The sequence below is a fragment of the Ursus arctos genome, unplaced genomic scaffold (assembly GCF_023065955.2).
Source record: "Ursus arctos isolate Adak ecotype North America unplaced genomic scaffold, UrsArc2.0 scaffold_14, whole genome shotgun sequence".
Lineage (NCBI taxonomy): Eukaryota > Metazoa > Chordata > Mammalia > Carnivora > Ursidae > Ursus > Ursus arctos.
In genome coordinates this window covers 43,948,264-43,971,628 of record NW_026622808.1, presented here as the reverse complement: position 1 = coordinate 43,971,628, position 23,365 = coordinate 43,948,264, and the positions used below count along the sequence as shown (strand labels likewise).

The 23,365-nt window shown below is 43.7% G+C and overlaps 1 protein-coding gene across 1 annotated transcript in view; it reads left to right on the top strand.

Annotated features, from left to right (window-relative positions):
• CADPS (calcium dependent secretion activator) overlaps positions 1-23,365 on the top strand; it is a 793,408-nt gene that overhangs the window by 595,134 nt on the left and 174,909 nt on the right. The window contains exons 16-17 of the mRNA XM_057311862.1: positions 11,946-12,057; positions 19,103-19,242. Coding sequence (XP_057167845.1) covers positions 11,946-12,057; positions 19,103-19,242 — 252 coding nt within the window. The remainder of the gene's footprint in view (positions 1-11,945; positions 12,058-19,102; positions 19,243-23,365) is intronic.

Here is a 23,365-nt window from a genome sequence, read left to right as displayed (position 1 = left end):
TAGGAAACCTCAAGTGCAAAAGCCCAGAGGTGGAAGTGTGTTTAGAATTTTTGAAGAACGACAAACAGAGTCTTGTGGCTGAAGCTGAGTGAAGGACAGGGAAAGTGACAAGGTCAGAGGCAATGAAGGTTCAACTTATGGAGGGCCTTAAAGGCCATAGTGAAGATTTTATCATTTATTTTGACTGAGATGGGAAAGCGTTGGGAGGGTTTTGAACAGAGGAGTGATCATAGCTGATTTACATTTTAAAGGATTACTCTGGCTTCTGGGGGCTTGCAGAACAGGAGGAAAATGCAAAGAAACAAGTGAGAAGGCTATTGTAATGAACCAAGGGAGAGATGATGGTGATTTGGACCAGAGTGGGGTCAGTGGAGCCGTGAGAAGTGGTCGGATTATGCCTGTACTTTGAAGATAGGACCAACAGGTTTTCTGGAGTCACAGATGATTCCAGAGCAATTGGAAGGATGAAGTTGCAAATTGCTGACCTGAGGAAAACTTCAGGAGGAGCCGGTTTGGATTTTGGGTAGAGATTAAAAGTTGAGGATTAAACATATTAAGTTGGAGTCCTATTAAACATCACTAGTGTGGTCAGTGTGGACCAGCATTTCTCAACCTCAGCATTACTGACCTTTTGACCTGGATCATTCATTCTTCATTGCTGGAGACTGCCCTGTTCATTGTAAGATGTTTAGCGGCATCCCTAGCCTCTATCCAAAGATGCCACTCGTGACCCTCAGCTACAGTCATGACTACCAAAAATGTCTCCAGGCATTACCAAATGTATCCTGGGAGGAGGAAGGGAGCAAAATAGCCCCCACTGAGAACCACAGCTGTAGACAGAGAAAAGAAAAGGTCTTCAGACTGAGGCCTGGGAAAGTGCTAAATTTTAGAAAGAAGAGAAAGAAAAGCAGGAAGGGAGGCTGTGAAGTAAGAGGAGGCCCAGAAGGAATCTGTGCTTCACTTGCTGTTTGAATGATTCTATCTTGATCATCAACCTCTGTAAACAAGTCTATCAAAATGCATAGAATTTAATGGCAAATAGATTATGGTTGGTCCTAACCACCCAGCTATGCCAAAGAAAAGGTTATGTCTTTTTTTTTTAAATAAGATTAGTCATGACTAAATTTGTGATAGCCTCCAAATTCAACCACTTGGCTTTCTAAAGTTCCTTTTAAAGCCCAGTTACCTCCAGGACCCTATTCATAACAGCAGCTCACATGTATTTAGCCAAGCCATATCATGTGTTCACTGTGCCAGTGCTTTACCTGAATTATATAATCTATTCTTTGTAATAACTCCATGTGGTAGGTATTTTGCTCATCTCCAGTCTACAGATGAGACTAAGGCTCAGAGAGGTTGTCTCTTGCTCACAATCACATAGTACCTCAGAGGTGGAGCCAGGATTCACACCAGTCCATACAACTCTAAAGCCCACATTTCTAACCACAGCATCTTCAGATTTTTCTCTGAAGTTGTACCTGGCTTCGTTTTCTGCCACTCAACTTTCCAAGCACTGAGCCTAAATGAGGTGGAAACCATAAAAAGCAAAGCTGAGCACCTGACAAGCAGGAGCAGCAGGAATCAAGGGGCACTCAGAATCGGACGAGTCCAAATGGATTTTATGGTATGCCTTGCACACATCTCTAACCAAGGAAGGGAAGATTCAGGAAGGACCAAAAATAAATAAATAAATAAAAGTCTCCACTGTGAAAAGATAACTAACACTTACAAGGGCCTTAGAAGCACTAAAAGGTTTTTACAACTGTTATCCTCCCGGGGAGTTAAAGAAGGCAAGTTTTGTTACTATCAAATCCATAGCAAGCAAGAAAATTTAGTCCCGAGCTGAATGATGGACCCTCGCATTGGGCATTCCAGGTACGCTTGGTTGAGCACTCTCCTGTAAGTTTTTGTCTCCCTAGTACTGAGACAAAGAGAGTACATGGCCCTTACAGGTGGAAATGTGCGGCAGAAATATCTGTCTACTTACTTTACCTGGGTAGAGGACATAAAACTGTTTTTTATTAGGAATGTGTGCAAGTTAGAATTGAAGGAAATTATAGTTAATTCTGGCTCTTATCAGTTGTTGAGCCTTCAAGTTTATTATTTCAGAGTGAAACCAGTGCCAGTTGTGACATTTTAGTTACATCTGGGCCCAAGACATCTGGCCTTGCAGTCATCTTATTCACTAGACTCAAGTAGGTACAGTGCCTGGGCCCAAATATTGTTCAAGAGCCTTGCTAACTATCGAAACCTCAAAAGGAAATGGATTAACTCTTAAATAAAGATAACTGCAAAATCAAAAATAACACTAAATTAAATGTCTTTTAAATTTAAGCTATATCCACTAGTCAATTGCAATTCATCTCAACTTTCATCCAGTTTTTTATACATTTTTTACAAGATGGTTTGGAGTACCTTTAGCATACTTAACAGTATGTGGGTGGGAATCCCAAAGTAGAAGTAGCTAGGCCCTGTGGAGGACCCTGGTGGCCAGTGCAAGGAGAGCCAAATTTGACTGGGAATATAGGTGCTATTTTCACCCTACTGAGATGGTGTCAGTAGACATGATCCAGGTGGCTTGAGCAGTGGTGATAGTTCTCTACAACTCGGATTTGTCATTTTTGAGGGACGATTCCCTGGCTCCAGATTGGGCCACTGCCATACCTTTGGCTTCAAGAGCAATTTCCCCAGTTCTTTCAGCCTTCAGCCACACTGAGGGGCATTTGGCCAGCTGGCCCGTTCACCATTTCCCTTTGCGACTCCTGGCATTCATGACCACTCCCAGTGGTTTCTCTTAAATGTTAAACAGAGAAAAAAAAGAACAAATCCACAAGCCATTCCCAGGGGAAGAGACAGGCATGGCTTACAACAGTGTCCTCAGGGATCCTTCTCTGTGGGATGATGGGAATCCAGCCCATGAAAGCAAAACCAACAACAGTTCCCATAATCCCCTCCATCAAAGGCACCTGGGAGGTCTCACAGGATGGGGCTGGCTGCATGGAGGACAGCCAAACCTCTGAATGGCTGTGCCTGTACCCCTCAAGTGCTGCCTCTGTGTGCCCACCACAGCTTGGGTGCCCACTCAGTCAGAGTTACAAATGCTGGGGGCACTCAAGTGCTGTTGAGGTTGGCTTCATGGTCATTGCTTTCCATGTGGGAGGCTCGACTGGGGGCACCTTTGATGTGGCGAGGGCTTCCCCTGGGAGCACTTGACCACAAGTAGTTTACGAGACATTGGCTGCCTGCCTTGGTCTTGGGAGGTGTTGACACTCTTGCTCATTAGGGGACCGGGACCGTGCTTTTGGCAGCCTCAGCCAGCACAATCAGGCCTCAGTCCAGTTCTCATACTGTGGAGAGACTGGCAAGCAGGGAGGCTGTTTTCTGAGGACGTATGAGCTGGGAACTCTTTTTCCAAGGCAGCAAAGTCATTAGGCAGGTGTTTATTGAGTGACTGCAATAGACTTTTTTTTTTAAGATTTTATTTATTTATTTGACACAGAGAGAGACAGCCAGTGAGAGAGGGAACACAAGCAGGAGGAGTGGGAGAGGAAGAAGCAGGCTCCTACCGGGGGAGCCTGATGTGGGGCTCAATCCCAGAGCACTGGGATCATGCCCTGAGCCGAAGGCAGACGCTTAATGACTGCGCCACTCAGGCGCCCCAATGCAATAGACTTTTTAATAGTATGAAAGGACTATAAGATATGCCTAACTTCTCTAGGATATGCTATTCTACTTTACGACTCCAGACCAAACTACAGGACATAGAGTAGAACCAGGATGATGTATTTAAGTACCAAACAGAGGCACTGTATCAGTTAGCTATTGCTCTGTAACAAACCGTCTGAAGACTCAGTGTCTTAAAACCGTAGTCATTTATTTCCTTCACTCATCTGTAGATTGGTGGGGGTTAGCTGATTCATGCCAGGCTCAGCTGGGTGGCTCTGCTTCAAGATGTGGGTCCGGTTGGTCTTGGCTCCTCATGTGGGTTGGGCTCAGGCCTGTTCCTGCATCTTGGATGCAGGTTGGAGCGATAACAGCCACTGGAGAAAGTTCTACTTCTGGTGATGACAGAGGCACTGGAGGATAAGCCCCACCACTCAAGCACATTGCAAGGCTCTGCTTCCATCACATCTGCTAATACCGCATTGGCCCATCCTCTTCCTGGCACTTCCAACCTCCCTCTTCTGATTTATTTTCCTCTGTGGCAGTGTGTGATAAAAGTAGGAGGAATGAAAGACCTGATGATGAGGTGGACAAGGGACGAGAAAACAGGAGTGAAGTCTGGGTGACTGGCAGTTCCTTTGGCTAAGCCGGGCAAGACTTAGAGGAAAAGATGTGAGGGGAGAAAGCTAAAGCTGAGGTTTGGATACATTTGATTTCAGATTCCTGGAGAGGAGACATTCCTGTGGAAATGTCAAGTAGGTAGACCGGAGCCTTCATCTCTCCGCCTCTCAGACGACCCAATTTCTACAAAGCAAGTGCCTCATTTATGTAGATAAGAGGTAGTTTAGCTCTTCTGGTACATTAAAGGCCCCGAATCACATCCTATCAATTAGTTTCTATGAGACACACTGTGATGGCACAATTGATTCACTTGGCATAGAATATCATGCAGTCTGCCTGAAAGGCAGGCCAGAAGATTTTAATGCAGTTGTCTCCAGGCAATTATTAACTTTCCCTCTTAGCAACAGGACCAAGGCACTTTCATTCCCTGAAATGACAATTCTCCCTTGTTAAAGCTTACAGTTAATTTTAAGAACCACACCAATTTAACACCCAGCTCACATGAGCCATATACCTTGAATAAATGCAAATCTGTGGCATGAATTATGGCCTTATGCTGAGCATTACCATGGCAACTAATGACATCATCCCCCAAGACCAACCTGCACAAAATCCAATTCTCCAAGGGTCCTTATTTGCCTAAAGTGGATGTGTTGTCTTGGCTTATTCACATATGCATTGGTAAATATCACTCTGTTGTCAAAGGTTCGTGGTGGATGTTTACTGTCATTTTGGGAGGTATATTCCCTTTGTGGCAAATGTTGTTTTTTGTTCGTAGGGGGAGGGGGGTGGAGGAAATTCTAATGAAAATTACTGTGTGTATTTGATTAGCAACATTTGTTGATAACATATGGTCTGAGGAGGCTTCCGCAAATAAGAGGCTTTAAATAGTAAACAGAGATGTGACTGCGATGAAGCAGATGCTCTCCAAACACACAGTAGAAGGTTGCTTTGCGGTGGATTTCTCCTTCCCTCCACCCGAGCATATTCCTCTCCCTTATTTCCTCCCCCAGATCAAAGTGCTCACTTTCAAAGCAGTGGCACTATGGAACAGGTTTGGAGAAATAATGTGCTGTGACTTTAAAAGTCATCTCCACCCCCCAAAATATGAATTATCTGCTACCCCTGTTTATTATTTGATACTAATAATGATGTAGTGTGACTAAATGAGTCAGCCAGCTCAAGTGGATCTGGAAGCAGCATTTGGGCACCACGTGTCTGAAATGCTATGATACACAATCCCCAATTTTCCAATACACCGAGAGTGCTGGAGAGAGCTCCATGAAGAATTTAGAGCAGCAAATCGAATCACCATGAGCTGAGCTGTCCTTGTAAGTGCATGTTTACAGTTTATCTTCGTGGATGTGCTCCAGTGAGCAGACTTCCTTCTGATCTGCTAATGAAAATAAAAGTATTCCCATTAGATTGAACCAGCAATTTCCTTGGGTCTATCAGGGGCCAGCATGCTTTTTGTATAACGGACCAGAAAGTAAATAATTTAGGCTTGTTGGCCAGATGGTCTCTGTTGTAACTACTCTGCTCTGCCTTTGAAGTGCAAAAATAGCATAGGGTAGTATGTAAAGGGGTGAACATAGCTGTGTCCTAATAAAACTTTATTGATGGGCATTAAAATTTGAATTTCATGTAATTTTCATGTGCCACAAAACATTCTTCTTTTGATTATCTTCAGTCATTTAAAAATGGAAAAACCGTTCTTAGCCCATCAGCCATATGTAAGCAGGTGTTTGGCCAGACTTGGCCCCTGGGACGTAGTTTACCAACCCCTGGTCTGTAATCCTACAATGAAAGACATATTTTTTAGTGTTTTCCATGTGCTGGGTATTGAGTTGAACAGTGTATATACAATAGCATACCTTCTGCTTAGTCTTCCATCCATCCTCTGGGGTCAGTATTTTTCTTATCCCCAATTAAAGATGTAAAAAACAAGGCTCAAACTCACTCTAATAACTGTTATCATTTCTGCATATGACATCTCTGCAGGTAAAATATGATATCCCTAAGTACTGATGTCTCCTTCACCTTTGGATCCACAGCAGCTCCTAACACAGTGACTTGCACGTGGTAGGACATGTAGGAAGTGTTTTCTAAATGAAGAAAGAAATGAAGGGCTAATTAGAGCTATGATCCCTAAAGCAGTAGAAGTCAGAGTTTCACCCAGTGCCACAGAGAGCATGTAGATTCCTCAGCTGGACTATTCCTATATTTATTCCCCAACCTCTTGTAAAAGGTACTTGGTTTGGAATGGACTTACATGTCTCCATACACATTCCTCTATATTTGGAGGTGCCACTCTGAGTGATTGCATCTCTAGAGTCTATGTTTGTGTGCTGTTGGCTGGAAAGACCAGAAATGATAATAATAGTCCATTTTATAACTTGGCGGCACTTTCCAGCATTATACCATTGGCATTCACGTTGCTTCCAGCCCTTGGCCTCATGAGTTAACCATCCTTGGTGTGCTGGGTCTCCACTGCCTGCTGCCAACATCAGCGTGCATTGCAGAGAGTTGCCGTGCTCCTAAAAATCATCTTATCTCCAAGGAGATAAAGGTCTCAGTTTGCTTAAAGGAGGCATTCATACCCTTAGTTATCTCAAATGTCACATCTCTCTGCAATCCCCTGAATTTGGTTACATGATTATTCTGAATTTGTCACTTCTTCCTAGTCATTAAATTCGTATTTGTTGTGTGCCAGGCCCTGTGCTTGGTGCAGGAGATTAACCAAAAAAAAAAAAAAAAAGTTTTGCCATGCTCCCTGCCCCCAAGGTGTTCATTATCTAGAGAGAGAGCCAGATACACAGATAATTGTCAGACGACACTATGATATTGTGTTATGAGTTACTGAGAGACAGTGAAGCTCTATGGTTTCATGCATGGGCTCTGCGGTCAGAAACCCTATGTGTTTGAAGCATGGCTCTGTGATAGTCTGAAACCCTGGTCCAGTTTCTTAACCTCTTCGAGTCCTAGTTTCTCCATTTATAAAGTGGGGATAATAAGAGAATATACCTCGTGGAGCAGTGAGAAGGTTTAAATGATATAATCCATGAAAAGCACTTAGCTCGGGGGCCTGGCAAACTTTCAGCACTTGCTAATTGGTGACTATTTTTAGCTTTTCTGTGAGCTAGCTGTATGGTGTGATTGTAGTGGCAGATATGAAGGGGTCACAGAAGAGGGAGACCTCACCCACTTTATCTACCTGTATTCAAAGAGAAGTTTGTTAACCTCCCCAACTGCTACTTGCAATAAATATTATCAACCTCTGGTCTTTTCAAATCAAACTGCAGTTGTACTTCAGTTCTGGGAAACTTTTAAGAAGAGGTATCCATCTTAATAACCACAGTCAGTGCACAGCAAGGCAAAAGAAATGAGCAGAGAAGAATGCAACATTGAGAAATAGATTCAGTTAATGATGTGTGGCCCCACCAAAGGCCTAAGGCTTTTGATGCTTCCACCACTGACTAAGTTGTCTATAGGGTAAGTAGCCCTCTGTGAAGTGTATTGAACATGTGAAATAAATCTAAACTGGGAAGCTCTAGTGGCCCAGAGTCCCATCAATCCTGAGACAGAACTCTCCCTTTGACTTACAAAGGTAACTGATTTAACTGAATCAAGACACAGAGCAGTGAGTTGGTGGAACGTGAAAGGAAGGCTGTATGGTGCCATGGCTGAGTTTGGGTTGTGAAGTCAGACTGCCATTTGCTCCCTGTGCTCCCTGGACACATTATAGCCTGTCTGAGTCTGAGTTTCTGGTCTGTAACTGTGAGAGTAATCATTATAAGCATCTCACAGGATGGCCAAGAGGACTTAAAAAAATAAAATGCATGTCTGTCTGAGTAACACTTTCGAGAGAGGAATTTGTGCCTAGCACGTAGTAATCTCTGAATAAACATTAGCTGTAGTCAGGTCTCTCTGTGGCTGGAAAAAGACAAAGAGGGGACAATTCCATGACTTTTTTTTCAAAGGGGAAAAGGACAGGAAAGAATGCTTATAATTAAATCTCCCTGGGTCTTCTACGAATAGGAAGCATTTACAAAAAGAAGTCAGGAGTCGTTCTTTTACAAAGTCCAAAGACTATAGTGAAGGGTGAAGGTTCATGTCAACACCAGTGACAGCCAATTTCCGCTGCATCACCCATCCTCATTCCCAGCTAAATAGACTGAGTGTCATTGAACTCAGAACCTTATTCATGGGCTCATGACTCATGCAACTACCCAGGCTCCATGCTCAGACCTACGTTTGGTTTAATGCTCTGCATTGCCATCTTGAAATTCTTAATTATTTTATCCTTGAACCTGTTTGTTAAGTGAAGTTTGATGGAACAATGGAGCATGCATTTGAGCAGAACTACTCCGAAAAAGGAAAAGACTCTATATTTTAGTAGCTTTAGTAGCACTTTTCCCTCCTTTTTGAAGAAAAAGCCCCACATTTTCATTTTGTGCAGGCCTTGAAAATGACATAGCCCATCCTGATTAGACTGGAGACTTTTTGCCAGGCTGCCATTTTGAAATCTGATGGATAAATTGGGACTCAGCAGTGACCTAAAAACTCGAGGTGAGCCAAGGATCATGGTGGGAAGCCAAAAGCACAGCTGCAGATCTGGGGGAAAGGAAAAGCCACTCAGTGTTCAAATGGACTGGGTCATCAGGGCAGCCTCCAGTGACTTGAATTCCATCCAGCTGACAGGGTGGAGGCCTCACTCTTCCCTACAGTCTGAGTCATGTTGAATGCCTGATGAGCTGAGCATCCTTGGGTAGCAGCAGGGGTCCAGGCAGACTGAGTTAGTGCCTGCTTAGCAGGCCAGAAAAACCCTACAAACCAGTCCCAACAACAGTATCATAGGGATGGGGGGGATCCCTAGGGGATAGAGTGGGGGGAACTCCTGGGGCACTGAGATCAAGGCCTTGTTGTGGCTTGGTATTAATGCATCTCATTCCAGAACTCTTTTGATTTCCAGAAGGAATCTTCCTCATCTCCATGACCAATCATGATAAATGCCCAAAGAGATTAATAGCACAATTCATCACAAAGAATAAATTAATGATCATGTTTTTTGCCAATATTGCTAATTATTAATAATGTGTGTTATTGATAATTATGACAGTATTAGCAGGGAAAGCTGCAACATGGGGATTAAGGGATTTGGGTTCTAGCCAGCTTGATCAAATTACACTGGAATAAAATGGGCAAGATCTTGAGTTTCTTCTCAGTTTTCTCATCTGTGAAATGGGGATGATAATAACTATTTTACTACTTACGTTGTCGAGTAGGAGGGCAATATCATTAATGTCTTACTATGTGTTGAATGCATGACCCAAAACAGAAGTGATCATCACAGTTACTAGACTATCTCTTACATATCCTTATTTTGGGGAGGTAAAGTAGCCAAAATTTGTTGGGTCTCATGGTCTTTCAAGCCTGTTACTATTTACTTTTTATTTTTTTATCCTTACTTTTGTTTATTTATCTTTATCTTATTTTTATTTAGGTACAGGACATTAATTACTTGCCCCAAGTCCTACAGTTCATAAGTGACTAACCAGGACTTGAAGTAAAGGTGTCTGATTCAAAACCCTATACCTTGTCATGTTGCCTTTGCTAGTAAATTGATTCCCTGTCTTAGGAGCTTTCTGCAGTAGCGGAGGACCAAAATTAGGAGCTTCTATCTGTACATCTAACATTGTGCTGTTGTGTTTGGAACCTGTTGCTTCTTGTTCTGTCTCCTGTCCTTTTGCATGTCTTCTTCCTTTCTCAGTTATCACTATTGGGTTTCCTCAATGACTTTTATCCCTTAGCTCCCAATCCAGGCTCCTCCTTCCCTCCACTTTTCTGGTGCTGTCTTGTCAGCTTTCTCGAAGTTCCTCATGTCTCTGAGTTTAGTCTACAGGATTTATTTGAGTGCAACATGGAGACTAGAAGGCATTTCTATCATTCACAAAAGAAGAAATACAACCAACAAACCCAGAGTAATATATTCAAGCCTGCTATTAGTCAAAGAAATCCCCATGAAAACACCAAAGACAAAGTAAGCCAGAAGAAAAAGCGAATAGGTCATGAAACACTGTGATTGGCACTCATTCCCAGATGCTGGGATAATGGTTGCCACCTTTGTGGAAAGCATTTTGGGAATCAGTGTCCCAAGACTTGAAAGTGTTCATTGATGAGCAGAATTCCTGCAGCATTGTAAGAGCAGCATAATGTTTATTGATAGTTCCCAAGGAAATAATCAAAGATGAAGTTTTAAAAATCATGTCCAGCTGCATTCAATAATAGAACGATGGTTAAATAAATTGTGATGTACCTATAAGGAATAATATTATAGGGTCATTAAAAATAATATTTTAATGAATATTTTACAGTATGGACATTGCCATCATATAAGGCTAAATGAAAAAAAAAACTCTATACAAAATTACATCTATTCCTGTTTCCTAGTTCTATAAAAGAATGTATATTTAGCATCACTTATTTATTCAACAAATATTTCTTAAGTGTCTTCTGTGTGCTAAGCACTATGCTAAGTATGCAACATAAGCAAAAAACACCCAGTCAGAAGATTCGGTTATTGAAAAATCACACAGAAATAAATAATTACAAATCCTGTGATTGATAGGACAGAAAATTAAACAGTATGTTCCAGAGAGTTTAACACTGGACCACATTTAGACTGGGAGACGAAGGGATGGGAAAGTGTTATTGAAGCTGAGCTCCGAAGAGGTAGCCAGGTGGGGAGAAGCATTGCCAACAGAGGGAAGCATGCATGCAAGGGCCCTGAGGGGGCCCTGAGGACACAGTCAGGAGGCCCATGACGCTGGAGCAGGTGAGTGGGAGACTACACCTAGGGGTCTGGATTGCACCCTGGGGGCTCAGTGCAATCCAGTTGGACACTTCTGGAAGATCGCACTGACTGCAGGTACAGAACAGGTGGTAGGGTTCTGTGATAACAATGATGAGTAGAGGAAAAGGCCCCATCTGAGGGACCCATCCGTGGCTCACGTCAGCCCCGCCTGGCACCCCAGCCAGATGCTAGTTAAGCCAGGCTCTGCTCTGAGGAGATCTAAGACTCAGATTCCTACAGACCAGTGGGGAAGGGCATTTCCCACTTCTCCTTCTACCTTCCATTCCTTTGAGCTCCATCCATTCCTCTATTCAACTCATCTTTGAACGCCAGAAGAAATGGGGCCCCCCACCTCCCCATGAGTACTGACATTGCATTTTAAAGTCAGGTATTGGCTCTGACCAAATGAAGCCCTGTCTCAAAATCTAGAACTGCAGTTTCCAAGACCTAGGGATTCAAAGGATACAAGGAAATATTTGCGGTGACGCTGAAATAGTTTGTAAGGATAGCAAACGCATGGGGAAAAGTTCTCAACAACTCGATTTCATGCTAATTCCAAGGGATTCCTTGTAGTGCTCTGTGAAGACCCATGGCAACTTTCTGAGCATCTGTCTTGCATTTGCCTAACAAGTTAATTAACACTTTTTGTCACTCTGGCAGCTTTGGAGGGGTGGCAAGGGGAGGGGGGTGTGACAGCCAGTGCTGCCTCGGGTTAACCCTGCATTCCCCCTACTCGGGAAGAAGGCAGCTGAGTTTAGCATTGTCAAGGCAGAGGGCTCCGTGCTGACCTTTCTGATTCTGTCTGCAGCTGGGGCACCCAGGGTGACTTCTCGACGACCCACGCACTGCCTGCTGTGAAGGTGAAGCTGTTCACAGAGAGCACAGGGGTCCTGGCCTTGGAGGACAAGGAGCTCGGACGGGTAAGCGCTCCCTGTCACAAGGAGCTCCAGAGAGCTGTGTCCCCACGTCCCAAGAGGCAGCATTGCCAAGTACTGAAAGGTCCAACTTTGGGTTTGAATCCACAGGCTCTACTCTCCATTGACTGTGTGACGTTGGGCAAGTCCCTCAATTTCTCCAAGCCTCCGTTTCTCCTCTTTCAATCTGGGTTACCAGTAGTGCACCCTGCAGCAGATAGAGCAGGGGTTCTCCACACCCTCAGACCCAGACACCCTTTAAAGCAAAGATTTGCAATACCCCTCCTATCCTGAAGGAAATTCTTAGATAATTTAACAAACCAATCCACCCAACAATTTAAAAATCAGTACAATGACATAATATGAAGGAAAAATAAAAAGGAATTAATTAATAATAAAACAACTTCAAAATGTAAAGATTCAGGAACAACTGCCCTAGAAGATCTAAAGAAGAAACGCTGTCCTTGTTCCCATACAGGGAACCACTCCGAAGGTCACAGCCACAAAACCCACCGTAGAGGGGAGAAGCTCTGAAGCTTAAATGTCAGTAAACTGATTTCTTCAAACTGCCCACAAGTCTTGGTGACAAAGTTTCCTCAATTTCCCTGGAAAAGTGCCAAAAATACGTTGAGTGTATATTGCTCCAAATTACAAAAATTCAACGGAGTGAAGTTTAAAGATCTAATTGGCTTATTAAATGATTCATGAATCTGGCAGGATCCCATCTGTAAGTGGAAGGAGCTCCAAGGAGATGTACAAAAACCGAGGTTTCTGTAGAAGAAGGATGGGGCAAAAAATTGTCAGCAAAAGGAAAGAATTGTTTTAGGCAGGTGGCTTTCCTTTAGGGGGAAAAGTGAGGGGTCTTATCATGCAGATGACCCCATCTCTCTTTGGGGGATGGTGAGGGTCCAAGTGGCATGCTCAACAGCCCTGACCAAAAATTTCCTGACCCACCCATTGAGACTACATTTCTGGGGGAAGTTGAAATTGCAGTTAGATTATGTCCTGAGCACCGGTTTGGGAACAAGTGACACCATTTGTTTTCTTTTTAAGAATACGTAAAAAAGATTTAAGATCTGGTCTCAGTTCATTATAAACAAGCTTTTCCACCTCCATTCATACCCAGTGGAATATTCAGAAGTCGGCTGAGATGCAGGATGATTCCTCACTGGGAAGGAGTATCTCATTCACTGCATGATGTGTAGTATCCCTGGGCCCCGGCCATTCAATACCAGCAGAGCCCAGCACCATTATTTCGTCAACCACAAATGTCCCCCCAAATTTCTGAAATATCCCAAATGGTGGTACCAATCCCTTTGAGTACCACTAAGGTAATGAAGACGTTTCTTCTTACTTCTCAGCCATTGACTCTGTACCAGGCAGACAGTATTTTCAGAATGTAAGTTAGATTTGCTGGCTTCAAATGCTTCCATCACTCCACACTGCTTACAATAAAATCAGAACTCTGTAACACAGCCTACAAAGATTCATGTGATCTGGCTTCCACCCACCTCCTCTTCTGTTGCTACCTTTCCCCTCATCCACTTTGCCCCAGCATCGGGGCCAAATTTCAAGCCACTGGATAAACCACTCTTTCCTGCATTGGAGGGCTTTCTCTGCCTAGAACACTCCCCACTGCGCAGCTCTTCAACAGGCTTCCTCCTTCCTTACATATGTGCCACGTCCTCCTCAAAGAGCCCTTTTCTGACTGCCCATCTTCCTTCATTCACTACCCCAGCCGCCTGTCCACTACACTTCATCACCAAGGAGGGAAAGAGAGAAGAATTAACAGAAATTTTGGCTTCTGTCTCCCACACTGGACTACAAAAATCCCATGGGCATAGAAACCTAAACTATTCTGTTCACTACCCTATAGCCCTGAGCCCAGCACAGAGACTCCCAATACATTTCATGCCATACTGGTTGATTTCATAATCCCTTCCAAAAGCTGTGTGACCTCAGCCAAACGTTCAACCTCTCTAAGCCCCTGGTATGTCATCAGTGGAATAATGTGAGAACACCTGGAGACAAGCACACAGGCACACACTCCTACCAAGGCCAGCAAGAACACAGTAAGCATGCTTTCTTTCTTCGTCCTTTTGACCCAGTTACTTACTCTGGCTTTCATCTATAGAGCTGACCCGGAATCATAGTACTAGGATGCAGACCAGGATATTAGTGTTAGAAGTGGCAAGTCCAGGAATGCTCAGCCTGAGTCCACAGAAGGTTCCATGGAATCCAGGAACCCCTCGAAATGGTTTGCAAATGTCGAGGTGGGGAGGGGCATATGTGCATTTTTCTGGACTCACGAGTCCAAAGCATTCACCAACTCCTCAAACCTGTTTCCACTAAGGAAAGTTAAGCCCACTGGGCTAGTCAAAGCCTTTTATTTTATAGATGAGAAAACATTCCCACGGAAGGCAGGAAGCTCCCCTAGAGCCACCTGGTTAGGTGGTGCCCAGGCACCGTACATTGGCCATTGGCCAGGGCGCAGCCCTGAGGACGCTGTGCAGCCCCCTCCCCGATGCTCCGTGATAACCCTAATGAGTTATTACTCATCCTGCCCAGACGAGTGCACTGGAGCCCAGAGGAAGTAAGTAACGTGCGAGAAATAATGTTAACTCATCTCCAGGACCATTTCCACTGTACCAGTTTGTCCCTATGCAGAAATAAAACCCTGGCTCTGCTGCTGTGGTGAAGGCCACAGGCTTGCCACAGCCGCATACAGGTTTTCATTTCTGAATAACTCGTTCTCTCCTCCAACCCCGTTATATATTTTCCCAGATAAGAATTTGCCCTTCCTACCAAAGAAACTTTTCACCAGTTGCGGTCCTGCCTGGTCCTTGTGCCAGCTGGGGTGCCCTCTGCTGGCAACACCTCTGCAGGCAGCAGCTGGTGATGACTGCTTTCTTTTTTAAAAGTGGAGCAATTTCTCGTACCCCTGAGAGGTGTTTCTATGCTCTAATTGGTCCCAAGCTTAGCAGGACACAGCAACATTTAAAATCCCAGTGCTACATGCATTCATTCAACAATATCTAGTTTGTTCCACATTCATTATACTTCATTTTAATAAACCTTTTTAACTGAAAAAATAAGTTATGCACGGTAAAAAAAATTTTTTTAACGGATATAGTGAAAACTCACCTTGTCCTGTGTCTCTTCCAGAGAAAAACCTTGTTTTCAGTTTATTGTGTATTCTTCACCCAGTATTCGATGCATGTATAAGCATAGCATATACAAGCATTTGTATATACATCCTTAGAGAGAGAGAGAGAGATAAGAAAGAAAGAAGAAAGAAAGAAAGAAAGAAAGAAAGAAAGAAAGAAAGAAAGAAAGCCCACTGGAAGTTACTGTATACCTACTGCTTTGCACTTTGCTTGAAATATCAGTATATTTGGAGATTAGTCCATGTCAGCCCATGCTGACATGCTTCCTGGTTTCATGGCTGTGTAATATTCCACGTATAGATGTATCATAATATATTTAGATTGATTCCAGTCTTTGGCTGTATAAGCAATGCTTCAGTGAATAACCTTGAATTTACTTCTTTACACATATGTGTGTGTACGTGTAGGATAGTTTTCAAAAAAGTATTTTGCTGAATGAAGTTTGAATTTTGACAGATACTACCAAATTGTCCCTTAAAGAGTATATACCAATTGATACTTCCACAAAAGGCATGAGTGACTGTTTCTCTACATCCTTGCCAGTACTGTAATATAATCAAACTTCTAGTTATTGGATATGATTGTGAGCCCACGGTATCCCATCATTTGTGGCATGCACAGAGCAAACAGAAATAATGACAGGCAAAAATTTCTAACTTCAAAACACTTAAGGGATATAGACATAAAAACTAGGAATCATAGTGCAGCATGGTAAGTGGTCTCTAGAGAAAGAACACCTGGGAGCATATAGCAAGGGGAAGTAACCCAGTCTGAGGCTCAGGGCTGCCTTCTCGGGGTGAGAGGTAGATGCAGCGGTAGGGAGGGCTATATAGGCTAAGGCTTGGAGAGGATCAGTCAGGTAAAGGCTCAGGGTAAAGCAGCCCCCCAGAAGGATCTGCCTATGAGCCCAGGTAACTAAGAGAAGCTGGGGCTGGCTGGCATGCAGCTCACTGCACAGAGTGGGTTGTGTTCCCACATCAGCATCACCACATCAAAGCACAGCACACATGGGCCTCGGCTGAGATGACAAAGTGCTTGATTAGCAGCCTGGAATGTCCAGATGAGGTGTGTGGACTGCTCAGGACTCATGTGCACCCAGGAGGACCCTAATAATTCAGCAGGGCTGACACATACAAAGGAGTCGTCGACCCGTCAGGCACATGGCAGGGTGGAGCTGAAGGTGGAGGAGAGCTGCAGTGACCTCATCTCTCCAGTCACCCTGGAGAGGAAGTCTCCCCGGGGAGCCACCACGTGGAAGAAGAAGTCTTTGTGGACGGGCCAGTAATGAGCTGTGGTCATTTGTGTCGGCGAATGGACACCATATTGCCAGTGGGAAACACGCCCAGAATCCATATGGTAGAAGGCCTGTTAACGAGCTCCGGGTGCCCAGAGCGCTGCTCCTGCTTTGATTTTGCCAAATGGGCAGGAGCAGAAGGAGGCTCGGGTCTTGCCTGCTGCTGTTCTGGCCCTGGCTGGGCTTTCTTCTACCACCCCTCCCCCTCCTTGCTTCTCAGCACATCACCCCCCTCACCCCTCTGGCCAGACTAGCTCAGGAGACAGCATCAGGGATGTCAGGGACATCCCAGGGATAGCAGCGCCCCCTCTCTCCATCTCCCGCAGCTGGGGTCTCAGGAAATGGGAACACGAGATAGAGTGACATAGGGACAGGCATGCTCTGAGGGGAGGGAGAGGTCTCTGCTGCGCAGTGGCACCCAGACTTACTTGCCTCCAGCAGCCTACAACATAGTACACTTTGCTGGTACCAGTTATGTCACTTTATACATTCTATGATAGAATTTTAACTAAATTAACGCTCACAGAATGAATACATGGCCCGAAAAGATGACTACAGAAGTGCTGTAATGTTAGGATGATACTAGTATTCCAAGCCTGGCAAACAGCACAAAAATGGTGGAGCTGACACCCGTCCTGCTAAGCAGGCGTTCTGTCATCCACATCGTGAGAGGAAATCACTGCCAAAGTGATCAGCTAGGATAGACGTCAGTCAAGATATTCTGAAATTATTTACAAGACTACTTGAGCTATAGATTTACATCCAGTATTGTGAACAATGAGCCTTGCCCTAAATATATAGGGTATCTTAAAATATGGCTATAATAGTATAAAGCCACCAAAATCAGCAAGATACTTAAAAATATAGCTTTTTATCTTTGGCTTATTTTTAAGACTTCTATATTTGTGTATATTTTTTGATATATGTAACACTGTAATATATTTATACAAAGTAAGTGTATATAATGTAAATATATAAAATATAAGTATAATGATATATATTTATGTAACATATATACATATATAATGATGTTTTCTATATTTATATATTGATGGTCATATATTTTTATATCGATAGCAGTATATTTACAGAGATTGGGCTACTGGCTCAACATATTTTGCCAGCATAGGGCACAATCAGAAAATCTTTGGCAGCTTCAGGTCTGAAAAATCAGGCCTCCTATTTCGATCATGTCATAAGACACTGAGAAGACTCAGATTTTGCGTTTAGCAAAAATGGATCAATTTTCTTACATCAGAGAGAGGGAATGTAATGGAGGGAGAAAAGGGTCAGGCCTGAAATGAGGAGGGGTGAAAAATCAGCACAAACAAGGCCCGTGAGAGGGGGCCCATTTTGTGTTTCTCCCGCTCTCCTACTCTTCCTGAGCTCTCGCTGCGCCGCCTCGTGGGAAGCCATCGGCTCCACCCTCCCTGCAAGCCAGGCTTGCAGGCAGGCAGTGAGGCTGGCAGCATCTGGAAGGCCGGGTGTCCGCCTCTGAGACTCTAAACCCCTCCCGTCCCCCTGCAGAGGTGCAAGCAGCCCAGGAGAGAGGCTGCCTTCCCCTGCACCTAAAGAAAATAGATGCTGTGAAAACAGAGCCAAAGCCACATGCAACAAACCAGGGCACGCCACCACCACAAAAGCAAATCTTAGCAAGCCCAGCTTTTGTTGTGCCTATATTTAGTTCCTGTTCCTTCAGCTTAGGGGATTTTCCAGGTAGTTCGCTCCTGCCTGAGTGCATGTTCCTCAGATCCCATGTGGCTCCTGAGAACTCGGGCGGCAAAATGAAGAAGTGGATGTGCTGAGTTATCCACTCCTTGCCTCACTTCTGGCCCCAGAGACACTGCGAACCAGGGCAGAAGACTCAGGTTGAGAGTGCCATCTCCGAAGCACACAGTGAAAGACGCTGTCAAAGAGCCCATGCTTCCTGCTGTGTGTGCTTCCTTTCAAGCCAGGACAGAGTTGGGTGCTGTGCGACAGAGATGCCACGTCCTGGCGAATGGTGTGCAAATGTGTGTCAGCAAGGCCCTTCCCTTCCGTAGGTCTCACATTTCTCATCCCTCACATAAAGTCCCTTCCAGTTTTCCCCTACAGCCTTTTAGCGATGTCTCCTTCTAAAACAGGGGAAGCAATCCTGAGGAGTGGAAAGATGAGTGGACGAGAGGTGCCCTAATGTGTAAGGACATTTCTTCCTTTCATACATTCATCTTCTTATATGGAGAGACTCGTGTGTGAACATTGTCTGTTCTGGGTTGCTTCGGGACTTCTGAATTTTAGGAACATGCAAAAACAAGAGTCACAGAAACCATGATCCTAACTTTTTTTACTGAATTATCCAGGCGGGGAGAGAAGAGAGCAAGAGAACACCATTTCTTTCCTCGAGCTAGTCTGCTTGGCATGAGGCAGTTGGTAGACAGAGCCTTGGATTGAAGTCCGACGGCCAGGCTTCTGCTTTATTTAAATGCCTGTCAGCTATGGGAACTGGACAAGACACTCAGCTTCTCAGCAGCAAAGTTTCTCATTGATTAAAAACATACACATGACAGGGTTTCCATTTTCTGGCTAAGATGGTTGTCCTTTTTCCCTACAGGTTATTCTCCATCCCACCCCAAACAGCCCCAAACAGTCAGAGTGGCACAAGATGACAGTCTCCAAAAACTGCCCTGATCAAGACCTTAAAATCAAACTTGCTGTCCGAATGGATAAGCCTCAAAACATGAAGCATTCCGGGTAAGTGTTTCTTCTCCGAGTGGGAGTTTTAGGGAGATCTCCATCCATTTCTTAAAATATTTTCTGAAAAGGAAAACTGACTTTCAGAGAAGCACATGGAAGGAAATACAAAGGATTCATGAGAGAGTCTTAAAATACTTGATTTTGGTATTTACTATAAGCTTCCTCAATTCTTATCATTACCCTTTGTGCATTTGTGCTGTCAAGATAGAATAATTTTCTTCTTTTCTAGTAGGATTTCCAGTACAATTCAGAATGTTCCCAGAAGCATGCTGGGTGATTCTGGTTTAGGAGGTTTTATTGGCTGCATGTACCTTTTCAGTGGCATCTAGATCTTTCAGACTCTCTGAATCATCCACTTTTACCTTCACTAACAACCACGTCCAAGAGACACGAGCAGGTGCCATAGGTGGTAACATTCAAACATTCAATTCACATCGAATCAGTGTTTGTGTTTACTGTAGTCTTTAAATAAATGACCAAACCACAGAAAATTTATGATCACCTTCAGTTTCTTAAGGTTGAGAGGCATGAGCAATTAAGTGATTTCGAGTAGCATAAAAAGAATAAGTAAAATAAGTTTCAATTCACAGATCAATGATTTGTACAAAAAATGTTTATTGACAGCTGGGTATATGCCATGGCCTATTAAACTGCTTGGACCCCACTATCTCAGTAAATGTGATCACTTAGAAGTTGGGCCATATAATTCTGAATGGGGGGATGTCTAACCAGTGGAAGGGAATGGATTGCTTTTCAAGGATTCTGCAGGTACCAGTTGCCAACTGGCTATCATTCTGCTTAGCCCCTCTCGTCAGTAGAAAAGTCTCAATTCAGGGGCGCCTGGGTGGCACAGCGGTTAAGTGTCTGCCTTCGGCTCAGGGTGTGATCCTGGCGTTATGGGATCGAGCCCCACATCAGGCTCCTCTGCTATGAGCCTGCTTCTTCCTCTCCCACTCCCCCTGCTTGTGTTCCCTCTCTTGCTAGCTGTCTCTCTGTCAAATAAATAAATAAAATCAAAAAAAAAAAAAGAAAGAAAAGTCTCAATTCACTTTGGGGTGTGAGCATTTGTGAGATGGCTTAAAGTGATAAAATTGACATGAAAACTGAGAATTGGTTATGTGCTAGAGGTTTGGGGAATGCGAAAACCCAACACCAAGGACTAGCAACTGATTAAGACAGATTATTTAAAGACTTTAAACAGGCCCAGGAGGGAGCAGTCAGGACAGGAAGTACACTCCCCGGCAGATGGGCAGACCACAGCAACATGCGGTCAGGAAATAAACATTCTAGCTTTGGTGCCTTGGAGTTTTAGGGAACATGGAACACTCAAGGTTCCGGAGAAAGAGAGATATCTTCCCGTCAGGGCACTGGTGGGGGTCAGGCATGGGGAACTCCAGAAAAGAAAAGGTCTCCTGACAAGCTGGATGCCCAGTACTGAACCTGAGCTCTGGCATGGATTTAGAGAATTTGCATGGCATTATCTGGAAGCCAAACTCTTCCCAGAGCCTGAGATGGAATTATGCCAAAACTCTTCTGCCTGTGGCCATGGGAAGGCTGTGGGAGAGGGAACCAGACCCTTGCTACATATGTAGTCTTTTCTCAACCATCCGTGATGAAGGGCAGCTAGCTTCTCTTCAGTCAAGTTAGCATCACAAAGATTTCTCATGAAATGTTTGTGAAGTCAGCTTTTCCTCCTTCTTATCATACTCCTGGCATATATTCCAAAAATGTTAAGTGGAATTTCTCCCCTATATTTCCTCCCCCTTGATGTAAACATTCCAGTTTCGAGGCAGTGGGTTTGGGAATTCTTTTAGGTCTCTGTAGCATGCAGGAAAAGATTCTGTCTGCATCTTTAGTAAAATACTGGCTCATAAATACTCAGTAACTATTTGCTAAAGGAACCAGAGTGTGAGTGAGCAGGACGGAAGGAGATGAGAGAGAGAGAAATGAGGAGGGTAAGACAGACCAAAGAGACAGACCAAAAATGATTGAATGTATCTGTGCTCAAAAGTTCAGTCTTTTTAAACTTCCTTCAAGGATCAGTATCTCAACCCACCTTCTCAGCCCCTTTGAAGCACCAAACTAGGAGTTTTCCAAGTACTCCCACATTTAATCCCACATTTAATCCCCACACACACTTTACACGGGTATTAATTTCTCCATGGGACACATTCCCATTTCCCACGTCCTCTTCTTTTAGGAAACTGAACTAACTGATCTGAATTCACTAATTTTTCTGTTGATTCATTTGTAAAATTATTGAGACATTTCAGGCTCCCTTGACCCTACAGATGACAGAAGAAATATGTAACTCCCTTCTGACAGTTTAGCTATTTCATATTACTAGACTGCCGTGTAAAAATCACCCCTCTGCTAGGAAATAATAAGGAAGGCCTAAAGGAGCCCTGAGAAGCAGGCAATGGCTTTCTAGTTACTAACACTCTCAGACCCAACGTGGCCTAAATCTGGCATGTACAGCATTAGTTGCACAAGGGTGACTCAAGGAAAATAAAAATGTTTATTATGGACTATAATTTTTTTTTCATTTAAAGTTAAAATAGTTTTATTGATCCCCATTGTGTGGGGAAGAAGGAGAGAAATATCAGAATAGTGTTAGAGCTTAAAGAATAGTAGAGAAAAGGAAATTTTAAAAAGCATGGCTGAGGTTATAAATTATATCTACTTTCATGTTTATTAAAACATAAAAGGAAAATCAGAATTACTGTGAATGAGTCCTTGTTGGTAAGCTGTGGTTCCTTGAATCAACCACTTACCTTATTGAACAGAAAAATGTTAGTGAGAAAGTCAACACTAATTTCTGGCTTTAAGACATTAACATCTCAGCCTATTTGACAATGAGCAAGTTTTTGGAGAGTAATTTTTCATATTTTACATCTGTATGGTGTTTTCAAGCTCAGCCAGTATATTCACATGCACTTTCTCATTTTATCTCTGAAACAGCCTCACAGGGACTAGGTATCATTATCCTCACATCTTAAATGGCCTCTCCCTTCACCAAGTTGCTCAGACCAAGAACCGTGGGGTCATCTTGGACATTTCTCTTTCTCTTTTGCTCTTCATCTCATCCATCAGCAAATTCTATTCACTGCACCTTCAAGATAAACCTAGAGTTCAGCCTCTCCTCACCACACTGTATGGTCATTTGGATCCAAGCCTCCATTCCTCTTCTCTTTCACTAGTGCCCTTACTCTGTAAACAGTCCCCCTACTGCTGTCCTTGCTTCCCTATAGTCTGTTTCCCACCATGAGGCAAGAGTAGTTTTTTTTAACACACAAATCAGATCCTGCCACTCCAATGCTGGAAAACCTCCAATGATTTCCCATCTCAGAGTAAAACCCATGTTGTTACCATGGCTGTGAAGACTCCATTACCTACCGGACATTGATCATTCCTCCAGCCACACTGGCCTCCTTGCTCTTCCCCAAAGACTCCAAGTGCATCTGCACCTCAGGGCCCTTGTCCCCACCCTTCCCTCTGCCTTGGATGCCTCATCTTCCCCACGGAGCTTTCTACATGGCTTCCCCTGATTTCTTCATGTCTCTGTACCATATCAGAATGCCTTCCTTTCCTGGCCCACCTACATCCTCTCTCTTTCTCTTACTCTGCTTTATTTTCAGGAGAGCATTTATCATCATCTCACATATCACGTATTTCTTTGTTTGTTGGTTTGTTGTCTCTCTCTCCCCCCACCACCACCATTGGACTGAGTTCCTTGTCACCAGGGACATTTGACTCCCTTGTTCAAAGTAGCCCTTACAGAGCCTGCCACGTAGTAAAAGTCCAATAAATTAAGCTAATTGTTGTGTAAATGAATAAGTGAATGAATGAATCCCTACTTTACACATAGGGAAACAGATATGGAATGGTGAACAGACTTGCCCAAATGAGATTAAGCATTGGAGCTGGGTCTAGAATTGTGTTATTCCTTCCAATTCAACCTTAACAAAGGACCCAAAACTTGAATGAAATACAGAGCTTCCCTGATCCCACTTTGGATTCAGTCAGTGAACCACAGTACACCAACCCAGAGTAATTTACAGCAAATCTGATTTTCTTGTTACGCTTCAACAAAACTTGAAGGGGATACAGTTTATAAGTC